Source organism: Meleagris gallopavo, chromosome 6 (genome assembly GCF_905368555.1).
Source record: "Meleagris gallopavo chromosome 6, MGAL_WU_HG_1.1, whole genome shotgun sequence".
In the NCBI taxonomy this organism is placed as follows: Eukaryota; Metazoa; Chordata; class Aves; order Galliformes; family Phasianidae; genus Meleagris; species Meleagris gallopavo.
In genome coordinates, this window is record NC_139409.1 from 14,165,178 (window position 1) to 14,190,035 (window position 24,858).

The following is a 24,858-nucleotide window of genomic DNA, read 5'->3' on the forward strand; positions in this document are numbered from 1 at the left end:
TGTGCTCAAAGGATCCAGTTACAGTACTGCAGTGTGATGCTGCAGCTCCAAGTCCTGCAGTGCCAGTCTCATTCTCACCTATCTATTGAGACTGTTATTGGTTGGTAAGATTTCTTTTGGATTAGAAATTTACCTGCCTCCTATACCTGCTGGTCATTTGCTGAAAATTGCAAAGCATCTTTCTGGTGTTCAGTCTCAAAGCCAACTGGATGATAAAGGCAGATGCCGAAGCCAATGAGAACCCGGATGATGAACCAATCCCTGCAGCCTGAGGAGGTGTATTTAAGAACTCTGTTCATAGATGATTCAGGCAATCACATCCTCTTCTCCTCCTCTCACTTCATCTTCTCACAGGGAATGTTGCTCTGCTTTTACCACTTGTAAGCTGTGATTTGTGCTCTCAGTGCCAGGGTTCTGTGTCACCCTTGTTATGGTTGGATCTGAACTCCAGTGCAGCCTCAGAGTTGTTGTGATGCTAACAAAATTCTGCAAATATAAATTTCTTTTGGTCTGCAGCTGTTGAGGGGTGGAGGAGGGGGAAGAAGCTGCCTTAATACCTAATTTCATTAAGAAATATATCTTTTCATTCCAAGAAATGTGGTAGCTCCAGACTTGGCTTATTTGAAAGTCTTTAAAAGTTGGAACAAACAATGGAATGTCGAAAAGTATATTTATTCTGAAAGATGAATTACAGAAACGACCCTTTTTAAAAATGAAATAAATTCTTGCTGGTACAAGAAAAATAAAAGGGAAGAAGGAGTATAGAAAAGCGTGGCAGAGCGTTACATTTCTGCCCCAAATCCAAGTGCCAACAAACTGTCCGCAAGTAGAGCGAAGCAGTCAGAAATACAGTCAAGGCACAAATATGTGTATTTTTAGTTGTTGCGAGAGAGAGAAAGCTGCAACCTGGTTGTGGTTCCCGTGAGAATGTTCCTCCTGTTCTTCGTTTTGCTGTAATTGTGGGCTGTTGCTGAGTGCTTGCTGGGATTTCAAGGTGGCTTTTGATAGTGCAGTTGTGTGCCTTATTTTAGCACTTAAACACTTAAAAATGGATCTTAGAAATCTCTGAAGATGTTGGAAGCTGTGCGCTGTATGTTGGATGTCCTTATGAAAATATTCATCCTCTTTTGTATGCTTCTGTGGAACAGAGTCAGAATACTAAAAGCAGAGTCCGTTCTTGCTTAATTAAAAATGAAGAATTAGAAAAATACAAGAAGTGTGGCATTTCCCACAGGCTTTTTTGTGTGATTTTAAACAGCTTCTATTCATTCTGCTGTCTCTTAAGAATTTGAAACTGAAATCTTGACATGAAATGTTGTGCGCATGTCATGTCTGTCATGAGATTTGCCTTCCTACCTCATAAACTGAAAAAAAGTTCTGCCTGCTGTAACAGCAGATGTTCTTTGTCTTGAGCCTCTCAAATAAATGAGTTTGAGGGGGGGTTCCAGCAGCCCGAACAAAACTGCAGTTTCAGTTGTGTGCTGGAGCAAATATGCTGCGTAGGCAGCGCCTGCTGGATTTAGGAGGGTTGTGGCACTTTGCCTTAAATCAGCTCTTCATTCATAGTTTTCCTTCCTTCCCCCTTCTTCCTGATGAGTGTGCTGATACATGTGGGGTTTTTATGGTTTATTGAGAACTTCATTTCTGCACACGTCAAAATGAGAAGTATCCTTCCTGGTCAGGGAGGGTTTTAAGCAGAAAACCCATCTAAAACTTGTTTCAATGCCAAACATTCTTGCCATCGTTTGCTTTTCTGCCTTAAAGTTTGCTTCAGGCAGGCTGATAGGTGTTCCACTCTTAAGTGCTCCAAGGCACCACAGATGACAAATGACATTCAGTGCTAAGCTCCTTTGAAAGTTAATCTCTGCTCTTAGTTGCATGGTGTTTTCTGTCTTGTACCATCTAAAATTTGGCTGTCTGTCACGGAACCCACTAATTGCACTCAGTGTTACCCAGTAAAAATGTGAGAGATTGTTGTGTAAGAATGCATGCTTGGTAAAGGATGATTTGGGACAGGGACTGGCATAAAGCAAGTGGTGCTTAAAGACCGAGTCCAACCTGTTTGCTGTTGGGTGGGACCTGCTAATAAAAATTAATTTTGATGTTAAAATACAGAAATACGATGTGTTTAAAGGGGAGCTCATCATCTAATTTTAAATTGATATTTATGATGACATGACAAATTAAACTGTTGTTGAAATACCATTTACACACGTGAAAAATGAAGTGTGTAAATATCAGCTGTGTACTTCACTGGTTCTTGGCAGAAGGTGTATGTGGGGGGAGAAGCTGATGGAAACAGGCAGTCACAAACATGTCCAGCAACTTCATGTTCCCAAATCTTCTCAAGTAGAGAAGTCTCCTGATAGTAACTAGTTGTATTAATCTTCTCAATAAAGGTGTGCTTTCCAGTAGAGATGAGAATGTGTTGTGTATGTTTTTTCAATTGCTATTTGCAACATTGCGGCTCCAAGATTATTTTGCCAGAGGGGCCAAAGCCTCTGTGCTGCCTTGGCTGAAGGCAGCAGGTAATATTACTTTCACTCCTAGATGAGTTGATAGGCCAGTGTGAAGGATGTTCTTGGCAGTGATGAGCAGTCTATAAAGCCTTCCTCTGACTCTTGTAGCACAGAGAAATGCAGGAGGAGCGGAGGCTGAGAGGTACCCCAGGATCAACAGAACAGCCTGCAGCTTTTTTTAGGACTGCTGTGCTGTCATCGTGCTGGATTTGGTTGTTGCCAGTGATTGAACTGCAATTAGATCTTGGTGATTGGATCTCATTAAGAATCCTTAACATACGCGGCTGACCACCGTATATATTCAGTTGCTCTTATGAAGATGACAGACTTTGGGGCAGTGCTGACCTAAAGCATGCTCAGGTTTTTAACGTTTTCCAGTAAGCCATGTATTCCAATACAGCTGTTGTACTGAATGTGACTGACCAGCAAGCCGAGCATTATGGAATGACAGCAGTTCTGGAAGCATTCTGGCTCACCAGCACACAGCACCACTGCTACTTTTGCACACCCCTTGTACCCAGAGGGAGCTGTGGCCTCCTGCAGTGCCTGCTGCTGCTGGAGTTTGCCTTTCGAGGGGAGTTCCATGGAAATACTGAAAACGTCTCAAGAAAACAGTGCTGAAATCAATGGCAAGGTGCTATTGTGAAAACTTACATACAATAGTTTTACATTCAAGAGTTTTAAATACACTGAAGAATGTAGGAGAGAACAACTGTGCCCCTTACATTGCTGCCTGTTTTTCCTGGAGACTCCCAGAAAGTTCAGCCTTCATTTAACCTGTTCTCTGCAACTGGCCAGCTGCTTTCTGTACAACTTCTCTTGAAAGCTGACGTTCTGAGCTCTGTGGTGTGTATGGATTGGACTGCATGCCTTCCTTAGCAGCATTTTTCCTTGTAGCTTGGCAAACTATGCCACAGTGCTCTGCTACCTTCACACTTTCAATGGGAGCATTCTGCTGATGCCACTGCTAAGCACAGGGCTGCCATTTGCTCACCTGGGGGAGGGCTACGTTTGCGGCCTGTTGCTTAATCAGCATGAAACTGTTAGCAAATTCTTGCTATCTCAGCCATAATGCAGTGCTAATAGGTTTGCATTATTGTGTGGTACAGTTTAAAAAAAAAAGTCTGGAATGTTTTAGTAATGTGAAATAGCAACAACATGCCACTTGATGACTTCTGACAGCATTTTTGGAACTCCCTCACTTAATGCATGAAATGCATTTCTCGTACTCTTGGTATACAAAATGCTGATGGGACTTTTATTAGGAAAAGATACAAGTTACTAAAAATCTATCTATATAATTTATAATGTAATACATAGGATAGCTTCTTGGTAGCAAAAACATAATTAGTTCATTTTAAAGCACTCTCTTAATTTTGACACGATTCATCAGAAGATGAAATTTGGGAATTTTATTTTCAGTGGTGCTCCCTCCCACCCCCAGTATTTAGGGCAGTTCTCTGTAAGCTGGGGTGCAAAGTGCCTGGCTCTGGTGTGGCCTCTTCCACTCCCAACGTCAGCAGTTTCGGAGAGGGCTCGTGCCACTTGTCTTGATCTGTCTTTGTCTTTTACCTCTGCTCTGCCTTTTGCTGTAGAGACAGCATTCATTTTTAGGTTTGGTGGCAGTTCAATCCTGGCTTCTTCTTACTGATTGATCAGAATGGATCTCTGACATTTAGAGATTAGGATCAGTTTTTTGTTCTAGTTGTCAACAGTGGAAAAACTGTTACGTCAGACAGCCAATTTAATTATGTTAGTTTATTTTGTTTCTTTTAATAATTTGTGAAATCGATTGCTTGTAATCATGGCAGGACTGGAAAGGCCACGTTTTTCCCCGCACTTGCCAGCTTAGTTCTGGATATATGCGCCGTGACTCTTGTGTTGTGGTCAGAAGTGTGGCAAGGAATGAAGCTTCCTATTTTTATTGCAAGAGCTGCTTCATTTACAGCTGCATTAACCCATTTATATCTTGAATTTGAATTTTATTTAGCTTGTGGAGCCAGACATTGAGAGAGTTTTACAATCAGAATCCTGCAGTGCGGTTCCCCAGTGTGAATGCAGCAGCAGAAGTGGGAGGACAAAGTGCCATCTTTCTGATCCATGCATCAATAACAGACCCTTTCTGGGCAGATCCAGCTGGCACAGCAGGACTTTGGAGATGGGGCTTTTACTAGAAATATCAAAATAGCTGTGGGTTTTTAACTTTTTTCCTTTGCTTTACTATTTCTGGCAGGCTATCTGTCTGTTACTGATTTCTTAAGAGATGTTTCATTGTATGAAAGCTGTGCTTGAGAAGGACCTGCTGACAAGGGGATTTGGTAAAACATTTAACTATGAATAGTTGCTGATACTCTTATGAGGAAATGAAATCAGCACAGAAAGATACAAATTTCAAAAATATTATTCTACTTTTGGGTGTTGATACCCAATGGTTTGCTTCTGTAGCAAATGCAGCAGTTGTTGAATAGATAGCTCTGAGCCTTTAAATGCGAAGGTTCAGTATAGGAAATAAAAACCTTAGGGTTTTTTATTTTCTTTAAATTATTAAATAACTCAAAGATAGCAGTCAGTAATGCTTGTATTAACATTGTAGTCTGATTTGTGTACACTAACGTTGTACAGATAGTCACAGCGAAACAGAATATTTTTGTTGACTGTTAGTTGTACATCTAATCTATTTTCGCCTTCATATACCCTTTAAGATGGTACTTAAAAAAAAAAGAGTATAAAGTGGGATGCTATGAGAAACTTAGCTGACATCGTGCTTTTGAACTTCCGTTTCAGTTTTCTTTCTAGCATGCAGTTGGAAATAGCGAAGCAGAGCTCCTTCCTGTTACAGTAGATCTGAGGAGTAGAAAATCAGCATTTTGATTTGATTACTGAGAACTCAATGAAATGCCAATTCTCAGAGCACTTCATTTTTGTAAAGGCAACTAGCATTTTTGTGGAGCAGGCTTCTAATGTCTTGATTCTTGTGGTGCTTGACCACCAAACCGTGTGGCACATTCAACAATCGTCATACTGGCATACTATTTTCAGCGGTCTGTTTTGGTCATGAAGTTTAGCTGAATGTTAAGGTTAGCAGAGTAAACAGATGTTATTCTTTGAGTATTTCAGCGTATGCCTTTTTATTTTTAACAAGTGTCTAGACTATGTGGTTTTGCCTTGTCCCCTCATCAGTTCTTGTAGTTAGGATGCTGTAGACATACTACAGGCTTTATGTTTTGTGATTCTTTCTTGATTATTGTAGTATACAATTTTCAAACTAGTTTATCGTGATGAATACACTAAAATTATATAGGAACTAGAAAAATGACTAACTGCTTCTGAAAAGATAAATATTTAAGTCTAGACTCCCCTGCACTCTAAAAGCCCCAAGTTCATTTTGTTTGCAAGACCTCTATTTGTATTACAAATAAGCAAATGATGAAACAAGTTGTGTTTTGTAACATCTTGAGGAAGAACAGCCATTTGAAGCTTCCTGTCAGCACTGCAGCTGTGAGAGTCAGCAGAGGGGAAATGAGATCCTGCAGGTCTCAGGGAGGCTCCTGTTCCTGAAATGGGTGGTTTGGCCATCTAACCTCTAAGAATTTTTTTCTAATTGTATCTGGAGATTGTCTTACTACTTCTGTATCTGATGGCTGTGATGTGATAATTTGTAGTTATGAGTACCTTGAGCTTCCAGTTGTTTGGCATATTACGGGATATCACTATAGGTGACTTAAATTCTATGCTAAAAAACATTCTAATATATGTGATTGTAGTGATTTTGTGATCTTTGAGCACAGAAATGGCTTTGTCCATGGCTGATCTCTAAAAGAACCTGCTTATCAATTCCAAAGTACAGTGTTGTGTTTATTTTCCTGTTTGATTTGTTTTGCTACCATCTTACTATTTTTTTTTCATTACATTGGTGAGCAGAACAGGAGCCATTGTGGGGTTGGTGTGGCTGACTGAGCAGACATCGTTATTTGTCTGAAATCTGAGCAGCTTGGTTCTTCAGAGCTAAAAATAAGGGATCAATGGTTTGCATTGGAAGGGACCTTAAAAACCATCGGTTCCGTCCCCATGCCATACGCTGGTTCCTACCCAGCAGCTCAGGCTGCCCAGGGCCCCATCCAACCAGCCCTTCAGCAACTCCTTCAGCTACCCTGTACCCATTTCTTTGGGCAGGGAGCAATCAGCGGAGGGGCAGCCATTTGCCAGGCTGGTTCCTGCCCCCATCTTGCTGGGGCATGTGGGCATTGGCTCCTGGGCTGGGAGGGGCTCGTGCCTGGTAGCTGTGAGCCAGCCAGCCTGCCTGGCTCTTTCTGGAACCTTATTTACTGTTTGTCTTTTATTTTCTGATTATAAATTAATTGTTTTTTTTTTCTTGTTTTCTAAACTTTAAAATGTTGGCTGAGCCCTCTGAGCTGTGAACTGTGTTAATCTGGTGGCACAAACTGAATTAGCAAAAGTATTTGCTGAGCTCTCGGTATAAGCAGAAGTGTCAGCGTGGCTTCTGCCTTTATGCACAAAGGAAATTCTTCTTGTGCGTGCATGGGGAGTTAGGGTAACTCGCTCATTTAAAACAGCAAATTACTCTTCTTGTGGCTTCCCTTTCTGTTAAGATGAACAAAAAAACCCCAGTTTTTAAAAAGGAAAAAAGGGCAGAAAACAATTTTTTTCTGGTAGTGGATGTTCTGATGAGTTTAAAAGGCCAGCTGAAAAATTTGCTTGTAAATGGAAGCGTGGAAGCAGTCAGGACTTTGCATATACAGTGTACAGACTTGAGAACAGTTGTATCCTAGGATTCCCACCTCCATACTGTGGCTCTGTTTTATGTTAAACTATGGCTTAATTACTTGATGAAGAGGATTCATTTTAACTTTTCCAGACTTTGAGTGTGAAACTTGATGTTTAGGTTAGGATACAGACCTAGCATGGCAGCATGTAAAACGTGGTGTGTCACCATACATCTGAAATTGGATAGTCCTGCAAAACACTCAGAGCATGCTGCTTGGGCATTGCTCTCAGCTAACAAATTGTGCAGTACTCAAACTTGTCCCTCAAGTTTTTGATGTAACTATTAATGGAAGTTAATGCAAGTACTCCCAGTAGCTGTTTTTTGAAGTGACTTCCTCCATTCCTTCCCAAGTGGGACCCTGCCCAAGTCACCTGCCTGCTGGGGAGCTGGGAACAGCAGCTGTGTGAAGCCGTGCAGGGGGCAGCTGCCTGCTTGTTCAGGAAGGGATCAAGCCTGCTGCTTACCCAACAGAATATACTCTTGTTAATGTATTAGGAAGGTAAGCCAATGGATTTATCCTAGTGTCTGATTTCATACTGTACTGTTTGCTTTCTAGTCTGGTTAGCTGTGTTTCTAATGGGGTTTTGCTTTCTTTGTACCACTAATGTACTGATACTGCAGCATTTTTCGTGATGTTTGAATACTGGTGGTGTCCTGCAGCTGTGTATGTTATTTAGAAACTTATAGCTGCTGCAGTTCATAAGCTCAACAAGATATTTTGAAATTATTCCAGCACCTAACAAAGGAATATTGGCTTAACAAGTGCTTGCAGAATTTGCTGCTACAAGCAACATTCTCTGAAGTAGTTTCACACAAGTGAAATCTGCTGCAAAAGCAGTGTAAAAGGCCAACAGCTGTAAATAAATTGTGTGGGAGTTCTGCATTTTCTTGTAAAGCCTTTGGAAATGAATACTCTTTTTGAAGAACACAGATTTGATGACTGTTACGTTCTAGAACAGTGTCTTGCAGATTGTTCATTAAAGTTGATAACCAAGCCATCAAGAAATATATTTAAGAAAGTTTTAATGCCTCTGGCTTTTTCTTTCTCTTAAAAATAGTAAGATATGGTTCATTTGAACAAAAAGTCTGTTCTTTGGTATTCTGCCTGGTGTTGGATTTCACTGTATGTTTGTCAAGTGATACTTGGGTGATCTTTCTGGCTTTCTGAGCATGCCCACTAATACAACTTCAGCACCTCGGGCACCTTACTAGAGGTGATGTTTGCTTTCCCATCTGCCCTTCCTATGGGTGAGCAGCCTTATGCTGCCTTGTGTAAGCACAGAACCCTCAAAAGTACGCTTGCATGCTATGGGATCTGTGCTTCTGAAAAATGTAAGGTGTAGGAAATACTGCTACTCAATATAAAGTGATGTAAACTAATGGGATCTTTTTTTTTTTTTTTTTTTTTTTTTTTACAATTAAGCTACCATGAGTTCAAGTAACACCATTCCTGACCCCATTTATATTTCATATGAGGTAACTCTTTAGAGTTGCTGTGGTATTGCAACAGTGGCAAAGAGAAGAAGTCCAGGGAAGTTGATAATCGGTAAACTTTGACCTCTATAAAGCAAGTAAGAAATAGGGCTATACATTAAATTCATTAAGCAAAATAGTAAATGACATGTGAAAGGAAGGAGAACTTTCCGGTACTCCTGAACCCATTGTTTAGAGATTGTTCTACTGTATCAATTGCTTTGCTGTAGCACTTCTAAACGTGAGCTCTTGTGATCCTCCCCAGTTGAAAAAGCAGTAGCTGTCAGCATGGTACATGCCAGTGTTCCGCTGGATTTGGGTTTCTGTGGGGTTCTCTGTGTGATTTGATTTCATAGAAAGTGGTCCTCAGGAGACATCACAAATGGTTCCCAACAGCTTTGTTCTTCACAAACCAGCTTTCAGCCATGCACTTTAGGTTCCCCAGAGATCAAGAATTGGCAGCAGTGAAACTACAACAGAAAGTATTTTGTCTTTCTGCTAGAGTTGTTGAAACATCCTTCTTATAGAACCAACTTTATCACTTTTATGAAACTTGGAAGAAAAATAAACATGTAAAGTTACTGCTGCATGACGTGTCCAGGTTGTTGAAGACGCTGAATTTCTGAATTATGTTACAGATATTACATTTTGTCTTTTGATAGTTTGTTGTGGTGGATGAACAGAATAAAAAAAAAAAAGAAAGAAAAAGAAAAAGAAAAAGAAAAAGACTTCCCCACCACCCCTGCCAATTAGAAGGAGAGTTACTAGCTGACTCTGTAACTTTACATTTCCCAGCTCTAGCCTAATTGGTGTTAACTTTCTCTGCAAGCATGTGTGAAGTAAAGTGTTTCGTATGGTATTTAAATTTCCTACTATAGGAGAAGCAGCTTTGCAGTAGCCTGGGACAAAAGCTTTTTTATAAAAGGGACAAGCTAGATTGTGCAAGTTGCAGAGAACAAGTACGGTAAACACTGTCATCTTTGTCCCTATTGTACAAAGGATCCCATTGTAAAATCCTATTTCCGTTTTTTTATAAAATATTTGACATCACTGTCGCAGTCCTTTGGTCAATTATATACTGTCTTTTCTTGCTACGGAATTCATAAGCTTACATATGCCCGTCTCAGTGAGGAACACATGAACGCTATAGAAATGCGAATGATAAATCTGTACAATGTAAAGGGGGAGGGGGGCTGGTTTTCCATCAGTTTTCTTTGATCAGTCAATGATGACGGATGGACTGGGAGCAGCCCGAGTCATGCCAGAGCTGCCCTGCTGCAGAGGCTCTGTGCTTCTGCTCCCAGCGGGGTGTGAGTGTGCTGGGAATGGGCCTCCTGCCTGCCTGCACTGCAGTGCTTTTGCTGTACAATTTAATGAGGGGAAGAAAAAAAAGTTATTTTAGGCTACCAAGTGAAGGGGGTGCATGTATTTTGATATTAATGCATAAATAATCCCCATCAAGTGTGAAATATGTATATGTATAAAATTCTATTTTCTATTTACTACTGTTCTCAGAACGTTGGAATTTTTGCTGAAAGGAATTATGTTATCACTGGATAAATTATATTTTTAGCAACTTTGGGAGAAACATATCTTTCAAATGGCTTAAATAGCAAAATATTTTTGGCAGAACACAATGCTTTATTTCATAACCTAGTTTCAGATATAGATGTTTGTATTAAAATACAAAAGTTGATAAAAATGTAATTAGGAAAAATAAATTACATGCTTTCTTTTTATTATCAATTTGATGTGAAGCTACTGGCCAGCCATTTATAAAAATGACTTTCTTGAGAGTGCTTGGGGCACTTGCAATGTGAGTGTGACGCTTTAAACATTGAACTATTTTATTAATTATTGAACGGCCTTTAATTACCAAATATATTTGAGGTTTTTTTACAGGATGTTTTTAATTCTGTATTGCTTCACTAAATCCTTTATTTTTTTATCACTTTATAATGATAAATCAATGGACGAAATTTAGTACTGTTAAATAATATTTACACTACTGTGTCTGGCTGTAAATCCATGATCAGGTATTAACAGGCCTGTAATAATTTTTCTTTCAATGCATATCATAGGCTTACAGTCTAAGGCACTACATAGTTCAGTATCTGGCCAGGGAAAGTCAGCGCACACAGAATTGTTTGCGTTCCCGTTTTAACTTTGCTATTTAAATGAGTTTATCTTTACCTGTGAAGTCGGAACTTGTCGAAAAACTCTCTCATGTAACACCCAAGAATGTAAGAAGTTTTGGATGTGCCTAAACATGTTAGAAAGTAAAATCCTGAGCATGTTTGTAGAAACCCAGGCCTTGAGCAGGAAGAGGAAGGAGGAGATAAGCTGATGATTCCAATTGAAGCTGTCACTTCTTGAAAATGAAAATGTAGAGGTTCTGAGATTACTTTGATATCATTCTTGTGGAATGAAGCTGGTATTGAAGTCTCAGGCCTTGCTGAAAGGACAGTGGCAATCAGTGGCAATTCCTTGGCAAGAAGCTTGGTTGTTGGGGGAACTGGGATTCTTCATTTTCCTTCTGCTGACCTTACATACAAGTATGGGTGATCTGCTGAGTGTAATCTAGTGCATCATGATAAAGTTTACCTGACCTTTTTTGTCTCATTAACAGTGAATTTTAGCGATCTGAATGCTGTTACTGAAATGGAGGCCCTTAATTTCAAGGTTATAACGTTCAGAAAAGCCGTGAACAGAAGCAGGACAAAGCAATCATTTGTAATGGAGGGAAAATCATTTATGATTTGTTCTGGAAGCAGTTATGCACTAAAAGCTGTTGTATTGGATTTGAGTGCTGTAAAATTTGAGTGCTGGATTTGTGTGACTGTCAGATTCAGCATATTTTTTCATCTCTGAATTACTTGTGTCCTTGATACAGTATGTTCTCATTGCTTTTAAAACAAACAACACCAAAACCAACAACATATTTTTAGCGGATCGGAAGAGATCTTTTGTCCTTGCTTTTACTAGAACTGCAGTCTTAGGCTGCTGCAGTGCATTGAACCTCTTTGTTTGTTTGCTTTAATACTGGATGCTTGAACAAATACTGCTGTCTGAAGAAAGCCATTTGTTTAAAGTGACTTTAAAACTCAGGGTATTCTTTGAGAAGCTTCTATGCATTTTGATAATGAAAAAGTACCTCGTGAAGTATAGTTAGATTGCTTTCCACTGCACTGAGTTCAAGTGTGTGTTCAGAGGCCTGATAGCATATCTGGCATTTGAAAATGTTGACTGCTCATTCATGCAATGAATGATTAACAAGTTGTTTTATTTAAAGGCATGTGTTTGCTTCCTACTGTGCCAGTGTAATAGCTAAGTTCCAGAAAAACCACACATTCTGTCTGTTTTTGAAGAACGTTTTGAGTTGATCCTGGAAACTTCTTCCAGTGTGTAAGTCTTCATTATCAGTTTGCAAGGAGTTTGTTTGCTGACACTGCAGCTTAACTGAGTTAAATACAGCAGTCCTCAAATGTATTAAACTGTTGAGCATTACTGAGGTAAGGGGAGGTCCTTTATATTCATAAGGCTGACTTTGTGCTTACAGGGCTGTGTGATTTTCGCTCATTGTGACACTGCAGAAGTACTTCTCCTTTCTCATTTTTCCTTCTCACTCTCTACCTAGCAGGAGTTCTTCACTGCTTTCAGTCAGAGAAAGTAGCAGGAAGAAGCTTGAAATCATACCAAGAGGCAGATGAAGCTTGAAATGCACTTTCTGTGTACGTGCGTGTGCATGCTGAAGGACGTGTTTTACATATTTTCTCACTATCAGAGTTGCAAGAACAAGTAGTCGCTTTCAGTAGATTTAATTCTGCCTGTGTGAGCATTGGAAGATCTGTAGGGCAAAAAAAGAGGTAGAGAGGGAAGTTCTAACTGGAAGCCCATGTGTACTTACAGAAATGTTTGGTGTTTAGCAAACCTGTATTTATCTGCATTTGGGAAAACAGCCATGGAAATTGTTATAAACGATTTTGATTTAGGTAATGCTTTATTTACTCCTATTTGCACATTAGCAATGAGCTTAGTAAATGAAAGGAACACAGTTAAATTATTTTAATATGCTTTTTGACTTTAAACTAGTGGCAGTTTTTCCAGAGCAGACTTGAACTAGAAGCAGTCACCTTCATCACAATGGCAAGGGTGTGGGGAGGCCTGGGAGCTCGGCAGGGCCACCTGGTGGGAGCTGCCTGGGAAGGGACAGGCCTTCCTGCTGGCATCCCCAGGGCAGTGCACAGAGGTTGCTTCATGGGGCTTTTATAAGTTGCTTTATTAATAAACAAATTTTAAACAGATAAAATTAACATTGGTAATGTTGGGTGCTGTGGAACTCAGCACTGCAGGCAGCAGCACACCTCACTGCGTGACCAGAGGTATGGGGAAGTGCTGCTGCGTGCCGTGTGGTTGTTCAGAGCAGTTCCTGATAAGAATGTTGGATCCCCATGGATACACTTAAAGCTAAGCTGCTGAAAGTAGATTTATGAGTTTGCATTTTTCATGCTTTGCTGAAAACAATAACTTAAAGGGCGTCTCTTAAATCTTGTAATTCTACCAAAAAGGTCTCTCAGGAGAGAGCGAAGGTGACTGGCTGGCAGAGCTCTTAGCTGCCTTGTTTGCTGTTCTGGGCGGAAATTCTGACTTCTCCACTTGTAAACCAGAAATTTTAGTTTAGAAGTATTAAGCAGTCAGAAGAAAAACACACATTACAATTTCATCACACATTAGTGTATGAAGTGTAACTCATGTATTGCTTGAGCTGCATGGCAGTACATTGGCCTTGAGTTTCCAATATCATTCTAATGTGACATGGGTTCTGCAGCTTCATCCAGCTCCAGAGCTTTTCTAGTTACAGTGCCGAAATTAGTTCTGGTCTTTTGTGGAAGCAAAAATTGAGGACTGCTGTGCAAGGCTGAGGCCTGTGCGACAGCAGGCAGGGCACTTTGAGGGACTGCTGCCTGGAGGGGAGGCAGTGCCTGGAGCTCTTGTGCTGCCACCTGGGGCTGCTGCTAGTGCTCTTTGCACAGGCTGGCAGTGAGTTACATGGGATGGGGCACCTCGTTCCCCGGGCATGCCAGGACATAGGAGGAAGGACAGTTTGGAGTGAGAGGACCTGCTGCAGCTTGGGGGCTGTCTGCATGGAAGCTGACAACAGGCGCTCTCGGCGTTCAGTGGAGTCGAGGGACGTTTCTGAGAACATTTATGGCAGTGCTCCTTATGCTATTAATGTCCTCAAGAAACAGTACTTTACCAAATCCAGCTGTTCCACCCTTCCTCCCCGCCCCTCTAAAAGGAGAGACTTGGGTAGTAGAAAAGTAGTGTTTTCATAAAGTTTTGTAGTAGTTTTTTTTTCCTTTGAATTGATGGAGGAGATGCTAATTGTTTTCAGCTGATTTTGCAAGTGCTGCAGATGCCCTTTTCCCCCAGGTTTGCTGTATTTTCCCGTTGAACACACTGTACTTGCTGTATCCAGTAAGTTGTCTTTTCACTTTTAAAGATTCACAAAACAGGTCTGTGCTTGTTTTAATCTCATTAAGTTCCTCTCTAGCTGTTTCCCTTTCTGGTTGTGGATATTGCCCATATTTGGTTCCAGCTGTGGTGCAAGCAGTTGATATCTGATTGTGTGGTACAATATCCTGTCTTGTCTGAGCAAACCCCAATAATTTATGATTAGATGTGGCCATGATTAGCAGTCTAAGATTGTAATGTTTAAAAGTACATCGTAAACGATCTTTTATGTAATGCAATATGTTCATTTTTTACTTTGAAAGATGCAGCAAGAGGCACAAGGGCTTGCCTACAGCAAAGCTTCTAAATTAAAAGCAAGGGGGAGGGGAGAGGATGGTTTGCATGATATTTTTACTTTCTTTAGAGTGTCTGAATAAATGCCGTGATGTAGAGAGTTGTCTCTGCATTAACAGGCATTCAATTTGGCTTAATGGCAAGCTGCTTCCACAGTTTCCTGGTCACAGTCCTCATGAAAACACACACTTATCCTTCGCATGGTGTGTTTTATGTGCTTCTATTGCACTTCAGAAATCGAACATCAAAAAGTATATTTTTCTTCTAACCACTTCTGTGGCTTATTTGAAAGTACTCATGGTTTCAGTAAGTACCACAGACTTTTAACTATGCTTTTCACAGGTCTTCATATCCACAAGCTATGAAAGTGAAATTGTCCTTATTTTTTTATTTCCTTGTGGACAATTGTTGTTCTCCTTATTTGCATATATATGAATAAAATTGGGCACTTTAAATAAGTATCCACATAATTTCTGTAAGAAGGGAGTAGTAATCAGAATGCTCACAGTGTTATTACATAAAAGAGTTTAAGTAAGCATTTATTTGGAAAGGCTTACAGGTAAACCACCCAAGTGTTTTCTGGAGTTTCCGCATCACAACATTGTATTTGTTTTTCAAATTCAATGGTCTGTTTAGTTCTCGTTGGGAAACAAAAGCACTGTGTTATATTCACCATCATTTATATAGTATTAGGGGAGGAAAAAGACTGGGAAACCATCTTTAATTGATTAAGTAACATGTAAGAAATACTATGTTTTGTCTTAAACAAGATCATATTACTTACAGCTACTGAACTGTATAGCTGATGTTTTAAATCATATAATTATCTGATGAAGATTTTAGTGCATTTCAAATCCATTGCAAGGCAATTATCAACTATCATTTGGAGAAATGCTGAAATGTGAACTATAAAGTTAATATCACCAACAATATCTGTTTAATATTGAAAAAATCTAATATTTTCGGCATCTTGTGGCTTTCCTTTGTGCTTTTATAATTAACAAAAAAAAAAAAAAAAAGAGGAGTTTGTTGGTTAATTTTACTCTTGTAATATATGCTGATTTGTAAGGGAGCATTATAAAATTAATTTGCTCTTTAATAATACATCTCTTCTCTCAATAGCCAACTACTCCACCAAGCCAAGGGAGGCCTGATTCACCAGTTTATGCTAATTTACAAGAACTGAAAATATCTCAGTCTGCACTTCCACCACTACCTACAAGTGCTCCAGTCCAAATAAATGGGGAATGGGAAACCCATAAAGATACAACAGGACGCTGTTATTACTACAACAGAGGATCACAGGAACGAACCTGGAAACCTCCACGTTGGGCCCGAGATGCAAGCATTAATAAAGGGGATTCCCAGAGCCATGCAGATCATGAGGTAGTTTGTTCTGAGATCACAATGAGATTGTAATGCATATGAATACTGTTTTGTTATGGAACTTGATATCTCTGAATTTTGAGGTATCAAGGACTGTCTTCGTTTGTCTTTTCAGTCATGTGGCTTCATGGGATGTAGTAACCATCAACCATTGACTTCAGTCAATTTTGTATATGAAAATGTGTACATGAAATGTGTACAAGATGGGTCATGAGCCTGAGTACTAGTTGTGAAAGTACCTGGCAGTCCCTCATCAGGTGTTGCAGGTTTCCTTTTGAAAATAAAGGAGAACTTGAAACTAACAATTTAAATGACAACAGAGTAAGGAAACCATTGGAGCTTTTCTGACGTGGAATATGTTCTCTTTTTCAGTGTATTCTGCACATCTCTGGGGTGGTAAAGAGAATGGGGGAAAGAGAAGAAGTGAGGCAGTTTCTAGAAACAGGGAAGGGAGATCAAATATAAGGGGAGTTATCAGTGTAAGTTAAATACACAGTAAAACAAAGGAAAGGGACGTGCAGGTATTTGTTCATGCTTGGTTAATCCTGTGGCAGTAAGTCTACCTAGGAGAGTTTTGGAGCTAAAACTAGACTTAGTGATATTTTGTAGCACTTTCCAACAGCATCAAAAACACTGATGAAATGCAGGCTTTTATTCAATTCCATTCATTTTATCTAGCTGTTTGCTTAGGAGAAATGAATTTACGCACTTGTCAGTGATTTCTTTGTGGGGCCTTGGATATCTGTAGAGAAAAACTAGGGAAAAAGACAATTAAAAGAGTAATACTTTGTTAGGGAAAATTGTGAATTTTGAGGAAATCATTTTCTTAATTCTGTGAATGATAACTGGATGTCCTAGATAAGAATAGAACATAAGTAACAGTGCTGGGAGGTGTGTCTAAACAAGTGTCTGAGTCTCATGGTGGCAAGTGCTTGGGGAAGGCTATAGGAACTTTTGACTTAGTTATATTCCAGCTATAAAGGTTATTTTTTTCACATAATGCAAATCCTTCACCTTCTAAAGCTGTTTACTGTTGTTAGACTTTCCCACAGAAGTTATTTGCATTAAAAAATAGTTAAGGATAATATTTGAGTTGCTAATATGTTATGTGCAGCTGATTGCTAGGGAGAACCAAACAAGTGGTGTTAATCTATCTCAATTTGCTATGATTCAGATAAAGAAAAGGAATAATTGGAAGATGAATATTACTGTTTAAATATGCTTAAAATAGTGCTCTTGTATTCAAACAGTACTGAGATTAATCAGTATCAAGCTTGAAAGAAAAAGCAAACATTTGTCAAGAAATCTTCCATTTTCATATACCTTTTTCAGATATGAGGAAATCTACCTGAACCACACATGAGCTATTGTGTTGTTTAGTTTTAAAATTTAATTGTATACTGCTCAGAAATTTTAGATTGCTAAGTGTCCTGTTGTGGAAGTCTGCCTCTGGGCCATTAGTGCCAGAAATGGGACGGACAGGAAAAGGGAGCCCTCTCATTGCCACTGGGAATGGCCTTCTGAGCAGCAGTGGTGTTTGCAAGCATTTAAAGAGTCTTATCTTCTCGCCACCAGCTAGTGGCTGCAACAGGTAAACTGGCAAAACTCAGTTTGCCAGTCTCTGACAATTATCTGTTAATTTCACACTTGGCTGTTCTTTTGCTAGGTACAATTTTGTTCTTCCGGAGTGCTCTTCTGTGAAGAAATGACTGCTTTTATTTATTTATTTTTGAGTAGTAACTCACCTAGCAATAAGTGTAACTGGTTTCCTAATGTCATCATTATTCCTTCTTCTCATGGAAGTACTTTCAAAAATTCTTTTCCCCACCATCTGCAGATGATTCCTCTGACTCAAACCTCTGTACCACCATTTCACCACATAGTTGCATGTTCAGAAGCTTAACTTCTTTACTGTTTTGTTTTTACTGTTATATCAGATACCTCAGTTCGTTCACTTATTTATGATGTTTGAAGGCCAATCTGTTATAACTTTACCAGTTCTATCCATCAAACAATCTTATCCATCTCCGTTTCTTTTTTTGTAAGGTCAATGGACGATATGTGTTTTGATTAATATAAACTTGTCTAGTTGAAAAATGTCAAATAATGCAAGATTCTTACGTAATTCATCCTCTATGGCTATGTTACTAGTTGTTGGTTTTGAAACCATTTTTTTCTTCTCTTCAGTCCTTCATTTGTGAGTGTTTCACAGTCCACTATTGGTGTTCGGCATTTCATTTATGACATTTAATACTTTTACCAAAATATGTAAAGGTTGAGATACCAGGCTGAGCTACAGTAAAATGAGGTGACAGATTTCGTAGCTGTCTGCTTTAGATGTTTTTAGTTGATTGAGGTAGATGATTGGGGCTGGGACTCTTAAGTAGAAATGTAGGCTACATGAAGATGTGAAGTAGGAAGCATAGAGGCAGTTAGTACTGGAAAGGTGTTGGAGGAAGGTTTGTCCAGTGTTATTTTTAATTCCCATTTAAGCAACTTCAGCATTTGTTTTTATGCATTAAAAAATGACTTTGGCTTGATAAACTTTGTAACATCTCTGGAATTTCATTTAAGTTTATCAGCCAAAGTTAAACTTCTAGACAGTGTGCTGATGAGATTAGCTGAGCCTTGGAACATCAGAACTATTGTTACACGTATATTACAGACAGACATGTTAAGTCATTCTTAATGAGCAACAGGCTGGTTTCTGTTTTTTCTTCTAGGAGAATATTTAGTTTTCATTTGAATGTTGCTTTCCTCAGCATCAGGAATTATTTGGAAGAAACGTTATCTTGTTTGGTCGTAATTCTTATTAAAAAAAAACAAGAATTTCCAAAGTCTGCTACCTTAAGTGCATTGACATTTCTCTAATCAGTATTTGAACATTAAAATATAATGTAAACTTAAATATGTGTACACACTGCAGCTATGTTATAAAACAATTATTCAAGAGGAGCCTGTAGCAGCATTTTCAACTCGTTAGTCTCAAGTCCAAGTGTAAAAATGTGACTGAAGACTTTTTGCCCCAGGTGATAAAAATTGGCAGTTCAGATTTTTGTGTTATATGAGAGAGATGAGATTGTTTAATGCATAGTTTAAATGCTCACATTCTGTAGGCTGTAGGGGAAATTTGTGTTGCTTTATGAATGACCAGAAGTGATCTATGGATTTTGCTGTGCTTAGTAGTCAGTTTGTGTCAGCTTAGGGAGTTTCTGTCATGCACGTGGTGAGTTACCAGAAGTTTTGATGTGTGTGCAAAACCTTTCTTCAATTTCACGCATCAAACTTGTTCTCCATGTTATATTCACTCTTCAGGAGATAATCTTACAACTCAGTTAGCTGTGTCTTTAGCAGGTAAAAATGTCTTGCTTTTAAATTGTCACTTGCCAACACTGGAAGGTAAAGACTGAAAATTGCTAACATTGTAAGATGCATCATACACATAGACATATTCAGCTGAAGTTTCAAGTTATCCTAAATGATCATTTGGTTTCCGTGTACTATTTGGGAAGAGAACAAGGGAATTTAAGTATGAAAGCTGGGATGATGCCAGAAACACAAGGTGTAGTATGTCTTGTGGGTGTTCTGGGGCAATAGAGGTAATGAAAGCTAGCTTCCTTCATCATTCAGTAATACAAATTGGTGGGAATAAAGTTTACATTGGCAACAGATTCAGAGTGTTAATTAGGTTTGAATCTGTCATATGATACTGCTTGAATTTGAGTAGTCAGAATCTGAGTTAGTAAAGAAAAAGTATAAATTGTGTTCTGAATTTTTTTAATTACCTAGCAATTATTGATTATTTATGAGCTCATTTTCTCATGTAAGGTATAAAAATGTGAACTTCCTGCTCTTATTACTATTCTCTTTCTAGTCAAATAATCTTTGATCTTTCAGATTTTAAAGCATTTTCATTCTCAAAACTGCCTTGTATGTTTCTGACTACTTGTAGCATCTTTCATCAGAAGAAAACGACCACAGTTCTTGTTACAGCCAGTCAGATAGTCAGTACGGTTCTCCTCCAAAGGGTTGGTCAGAAGAGTTGGATGAACATGGTCAAACCTTATATACCAATGACTATACTAATGAAAAGGTACTTTTTTCCTTCTTCTCATCACGTGTTCTAAATCTCTTCAGCTAATTCACTAATAGAAATGCAGATTTCATTTCTAGAAGTGAATAGCATTCCTTAGTGGTATCTACCTTTGTTTTTAAATATGCATGAAACTTTCTCAAATGAACTATTTTTTTTTTCTCACGTATGTACTTCAACATTCAGGGGAGGTTTTCTTATTTTCATTGGTGTCACATTATTTTAAATGAATACATAATGTGTATGTTTTTTTCCCCCACCTTCTATCCTCTTGGTTGTGCTTCAGGAATGAACTTCATACCAATATAATGTTCTTCTTATTATCTTTTAAGTGTTGCTCTTGTCTACAGATGTCTCCCAGATGGGATGCTTTCAAACTGAAAATTCTTCCTTTTCAGTTTCATCCTTTTTAAAAAGTTTTTAGTGCTGCTTTCAGATGTAGACAAACTTTGTACTTACACCATAGCTGTATCGATAGATTTATGTTCTATTCTAATTACTGAATTGCTTCTGACAACTTAGCATGATTCTGGACGTATCCTAGAATTTTCTCCCATGCAGAAAAAATGACAATATTTGTTTATATTTGTAAAGCAGTCCATTTTTCTACTTGTCCACTGAAGTTGTTTTGATTTCTTTGACTTTCAAGAAGTGTTTATTGTAGCATCACTTGTTCTCCACTTAACGTATCCAAGTGCTTTTAAATAAGCTTTTGAATAGTTGAGTTTTATGTCTGTTATGCATTTTTGTCCTTCTTAGATCTATTTCTGCTAAAAATCTATAGTGCGTGCTCTGTTTTGGCAAATAGGCAAACATTAAAAAAAAAAAAAATACATTGGGACTGACAGAAAACAACTTATTGATGCATAATTTTGTGAAACCTATTTGACCTGAGGCGTGAATTTTTCCATGTATGTTATTGTGCAAAAGTCCTGTAGAACTTTGCTCTTTACAGTTCTGTTTGTTCTGAACCATTAGTCATAGTCACCACGGTTTTAGCTCTTTGATTCTGGGAGTTGCTGTTAGAGGTTATAGAACCTGTATTATCATCTTAGACTACAACTTATGCTCCTGTTGATGCTGTGAAAATAGAGTTCAGGTTGTTTAATAATCTCTTAAATTATCAACAGTTGCTAGATGAGCTACTTGAAGTTTTGTAATCTTATGTATAAAATCCTTACACGGATCCGGTGTAAAGATCGTACCTCCTTAAAATGACATCATAATTATGATAAGAGTGAGATGTGTAATCTTCAAAATATCTGTTTATCACAATCTCGTGGTAGATTATGTGAGTCATCAGGAATTCAGTATCTGTGTTACTGCAGGAGTTTTGCCTGAGGAGTTGCAGAAGGAAAAAGTGATAGTGAGCTGAATGCAGGAAGCTGAAAACTGTTGTGTTCTCATTACTGACTAAACTTAGTTAACGGAGGTTACTCAGCACACCCTGCTGAAGTGGATGGAACTTTATTAAAAATTCACTTTAAATCCTAATTATCAGAGTCTAGCTATGTTATGACTGTCACACTAATTACATTTCCTGTCATCATGCTTCTTTCTACAGTGGTTAAAACATGCAGATGAACAAGGTAGACCATACTACTACAGTGCTGATGGCTCCCGATCAGAATGGGAGTTACCAAAGGTGAGTGACCTGAAAAAGAAACTTTGACTTGGACTGTTCCCCTCCTCCCTAGGAGGTGTTCTATGAGGCCTTTAGTGGGAGTTAGACACAACAAGAGGACTTAAGGGTTTCACTTCATTATTTCTGTCACTTTTGTGGAATTTCAAATCATGAAGAAGAAAAGCACACTGACAGACATAATAAAAATAGATGATGTAGATGATGTAGCTATTCAAATATCAAAAAAGATGCGATGTCTTTGCTGAACCTACCTTTTCATGTAAGGCTGCAAAGTAGTATTTGTGATTTATTCTCATGAAATAGAAAGCATTTTTTGGGGAAGAAAGGTAAATTTTCTAAACTACAGAATATTCCTGAAAAACTGTACTTTCTTCTTAGTACACTCCAAAAAGCATTAATTTTGCCATGTATTTGTACACTTGATGATTCTGATTTTATACCCAGAATTAGTGAAAAACAGAAGGTTCAACAGTTCAAGGTGTCTTGGAGAATGACCCTTAAGAATTTCAACTGAAGTATATTCTGGTACTTAATATTGGAGTAAAAATAAAATTTTATGGAAAATTGACAGATTTAGGTAGTCGGAGGATATACCTAATAACATATAATTCTCATTTTCAGAACGTTTGTCATAATTATGTTTTTGTATGTGTCCTTCTGGCTGTTAGGATGTTTGTTCAGTCTTTCATATTAAGGTGATCATAATAAATATTCAGAGAATTGCATGCATAAGTATTTCAAAGAGTGTGTTTCTCAGCTATTATTTCCCTAAAGCCTGTGTCCTTTCTACTTAGAAAGGAGCAACCTTAATAGATAGTGCTTTTGGAATGTAGCTAAATGCTTGGCTCTTTTGGTAGATCAGCTGAAGAATTTGTGTTATTGGAGAGCTGAGTTATCTTTACGAATTCTCCAGTGTTGATCTGATGTGTTAAATATTTAACATTTTCTAATATATATAATGAATCGGTAACTATTGTTTTTAAAAGCTACTTAGCCATTGATCAGCTATTAGATTAAGTAGAAGTGTGAAAATCTGCTTGAAGAGGTTTTGGTGGAAACGATTGATAGTTAGGTGTTTATAGTTTGAAGTAATTAAGGGCAATAATTTCTTTGGTGCTTTGTTCTTTGCTTCCTGCACAAAGTTGACAGTGAAGAAGTTGCTTTCTACTAAAATAGGTTGGCTTTGAACCAAGAAATACATTGAGTTGGCTCTAATTCGACTGTAAAAAGTTGCAAAGATAATCCAGATCTGTTGTGTGAGACATAAATACACAGAGAGGAGGTTTAGTGTGTTTGTAATGATATTCTAGTGGTTCTGTGTAAGCCTCTGAGATCCCTCCTATTAGTAACCACGTACAGAATGAAAACTAGCCTCTGTTTTTCACAATTTGTGGTCTGATCTGCTTTATCTCTTGTTTATATCAAAATTATCAAATATTGCTGTTAGGAACTTTCCTTAAATTATTTATCTTGAGCTGACTAGATTCTATTACTAATACCTACGGAGTAATCTTTGAAAGTACTTTGGTGGCAGCAAATATATGATTAACAGAAGTGAGTTAGCAATTTAGTTCTCAATTCACAGTCCTATGTATTGACAGAAGTTCCTACCTTTAGCTTTAAATGGTGTGGAATATATTAAACATTTCAGCAAAATATTTAGCTAGTCTGTATAACTGTATCTGATGAACAGACAGTGAAAACGTTACAACGATGTGAGTAGTTGAGGCGTGATTGAAGATCAGTCTCCCGAAAAGCTTGCTGAGGCAGGTTCCAAAAGTGCTTTGGGACAAATGAACTGGAAACACAGCATAGACTGCAGAATGGCTTTGAAGAAAAATTATCTCTGTTGAAAACTCTCATGAATGCTTAGAGAAAAGGCCAGAGAAAAACTTCAGCATTGCCACTCTTGTTTAAATGAAAATTAAGTTACTTGGAAAAAGATCTTTAAAAAGAAATTAGGTGTAATCTACAGTAGTACTCAGTATCAGTTTTTTTCCCCTCGGCATATGTAGATCCTGTGTTCTTATTCAAAATTAATTGCAAAATAAATGTATGAAAAGTATGGTTATGTGATGCTGTTAAACCAGGAAAGAAAAAAAAAAAGATAATGCTTTTTTATTTTAGATTATTCTTGGTAATCTGCACATCATTAGAACTAGAACCAAGATACAGTACTGCGATAGTACTGTAACATTAAAAAGTTTTGCTTTTATAGCATTGGCTGTAAATGTGAACGTGCTCTGTATTAGTGCTTCAGTATTGTATGTGTATATAAAAACAAATATCTGATGGTGTTAAGGGAGGAGGGTGAGTCACAACACAAATTACTTCAGACAGTCTTAAAAAAAAAAAAAAGCCTCCAGTCATATACATTTATGTAACATCTAGGAATAGCGGAATGCCTCTGGCTGAACTAACATCTGGATGGAGTAGCTTTGACAACTGCTGAAAAATTCTGTTAACACTCATGATGTACGTGACCCAACTTTTTGTAGTGTAACAGAAAAACACAGAATCATAAGGTAGCATGAGTTGGAAGGGACCCAAGAAGAATCATCAAATCCAACTCCTGACTCCATACTATCAAACCCAGTGTCTGGGAGCAGTGTCCAAATGCTACTTCAACTCCAGCACTCAGGGCCGTGCCCACTGCCCTGGGCACCCTGTTCCATGCCCACCACTCTCTGGTGCAGAACCATTCCCTGACCCCAGCTGCCCCTCCCCTGACACAGCTCCATGCCGTTCCCTCGGGCCCTGTCGCTGTCACACAGAGCAGAGCTCAGCGCTGCCTCTACACTCCCTGTGAGGAGCTGCAGCCGCCATCAGGCCTCCCCTCAGCTCCTCTGCTCTGGGCAGGGCACATCCAGGCACCTCAGCCACTTAGTTATACGTGTTGCCTTCTTCACTGTTCTATATCTTCACAGCCCTCCTGTAGACAGTTACTTTCTAATAGTTTTAAGTCCTTCTGATATTGTGGTGGCCAAACTACACACAGCACTCAAGGTAAGGCTGCACAGCGCTGAGCAGAGCAGGACAGTCCCTTCCCTTGCCTCACCCAGGTGATGCACACCCCAGACCTTTCCTATTTTCTGCCCTAAGTTCACTGACAGCTGACTTATCATTTGAACTGGATACTAATCTTTAC

The 24,858-nt window shown here is 38.6% G+C and overlaps 1 protein-coding gene across 15 annotated transcripts in view; it reads left to right on the forward strand.

Moving 5' to 3' along the window:
• Nucleotides 1–24,858, forward strand: part of ARHGAP12 (Rho GTPase activating protein 12) — a 72,080-nt gene that overhangs the window by 16,221 nt on the left and 31,001 nt on the right. For 8 of the 15 annotated variants that reach the window (XM_085227111.1, XM_085227113.1, XM_085227106.1 and 5 more), the window contains exons 3-5: nucleotides 15,709–15,972; nucleotides 19,925–20,065; nucleotides 21,630–21,710. The exons of 2 other annotated variants lie outside the window; for them this stretch is intronic. In XM_085227111.1, the coding sequence (XP_085083237.1) occupies nucleotides 15,709–15,972; nucleotides 19,925–20,065; nucleotides 21,630–21,710 (486 nt within the window). The remainder of the gene's footprint in view (nucleotides 1–15,708; nucleotides 15,973–19,924; nucleotides 20,066–21,629; nucleotides 21,711–24,858) is intronic. 5 more of the 15 variants (XM_085227115.1, XM_085227112.1, XM_085227114.1 and 2 more) reach the window with 2 other exon arrangements.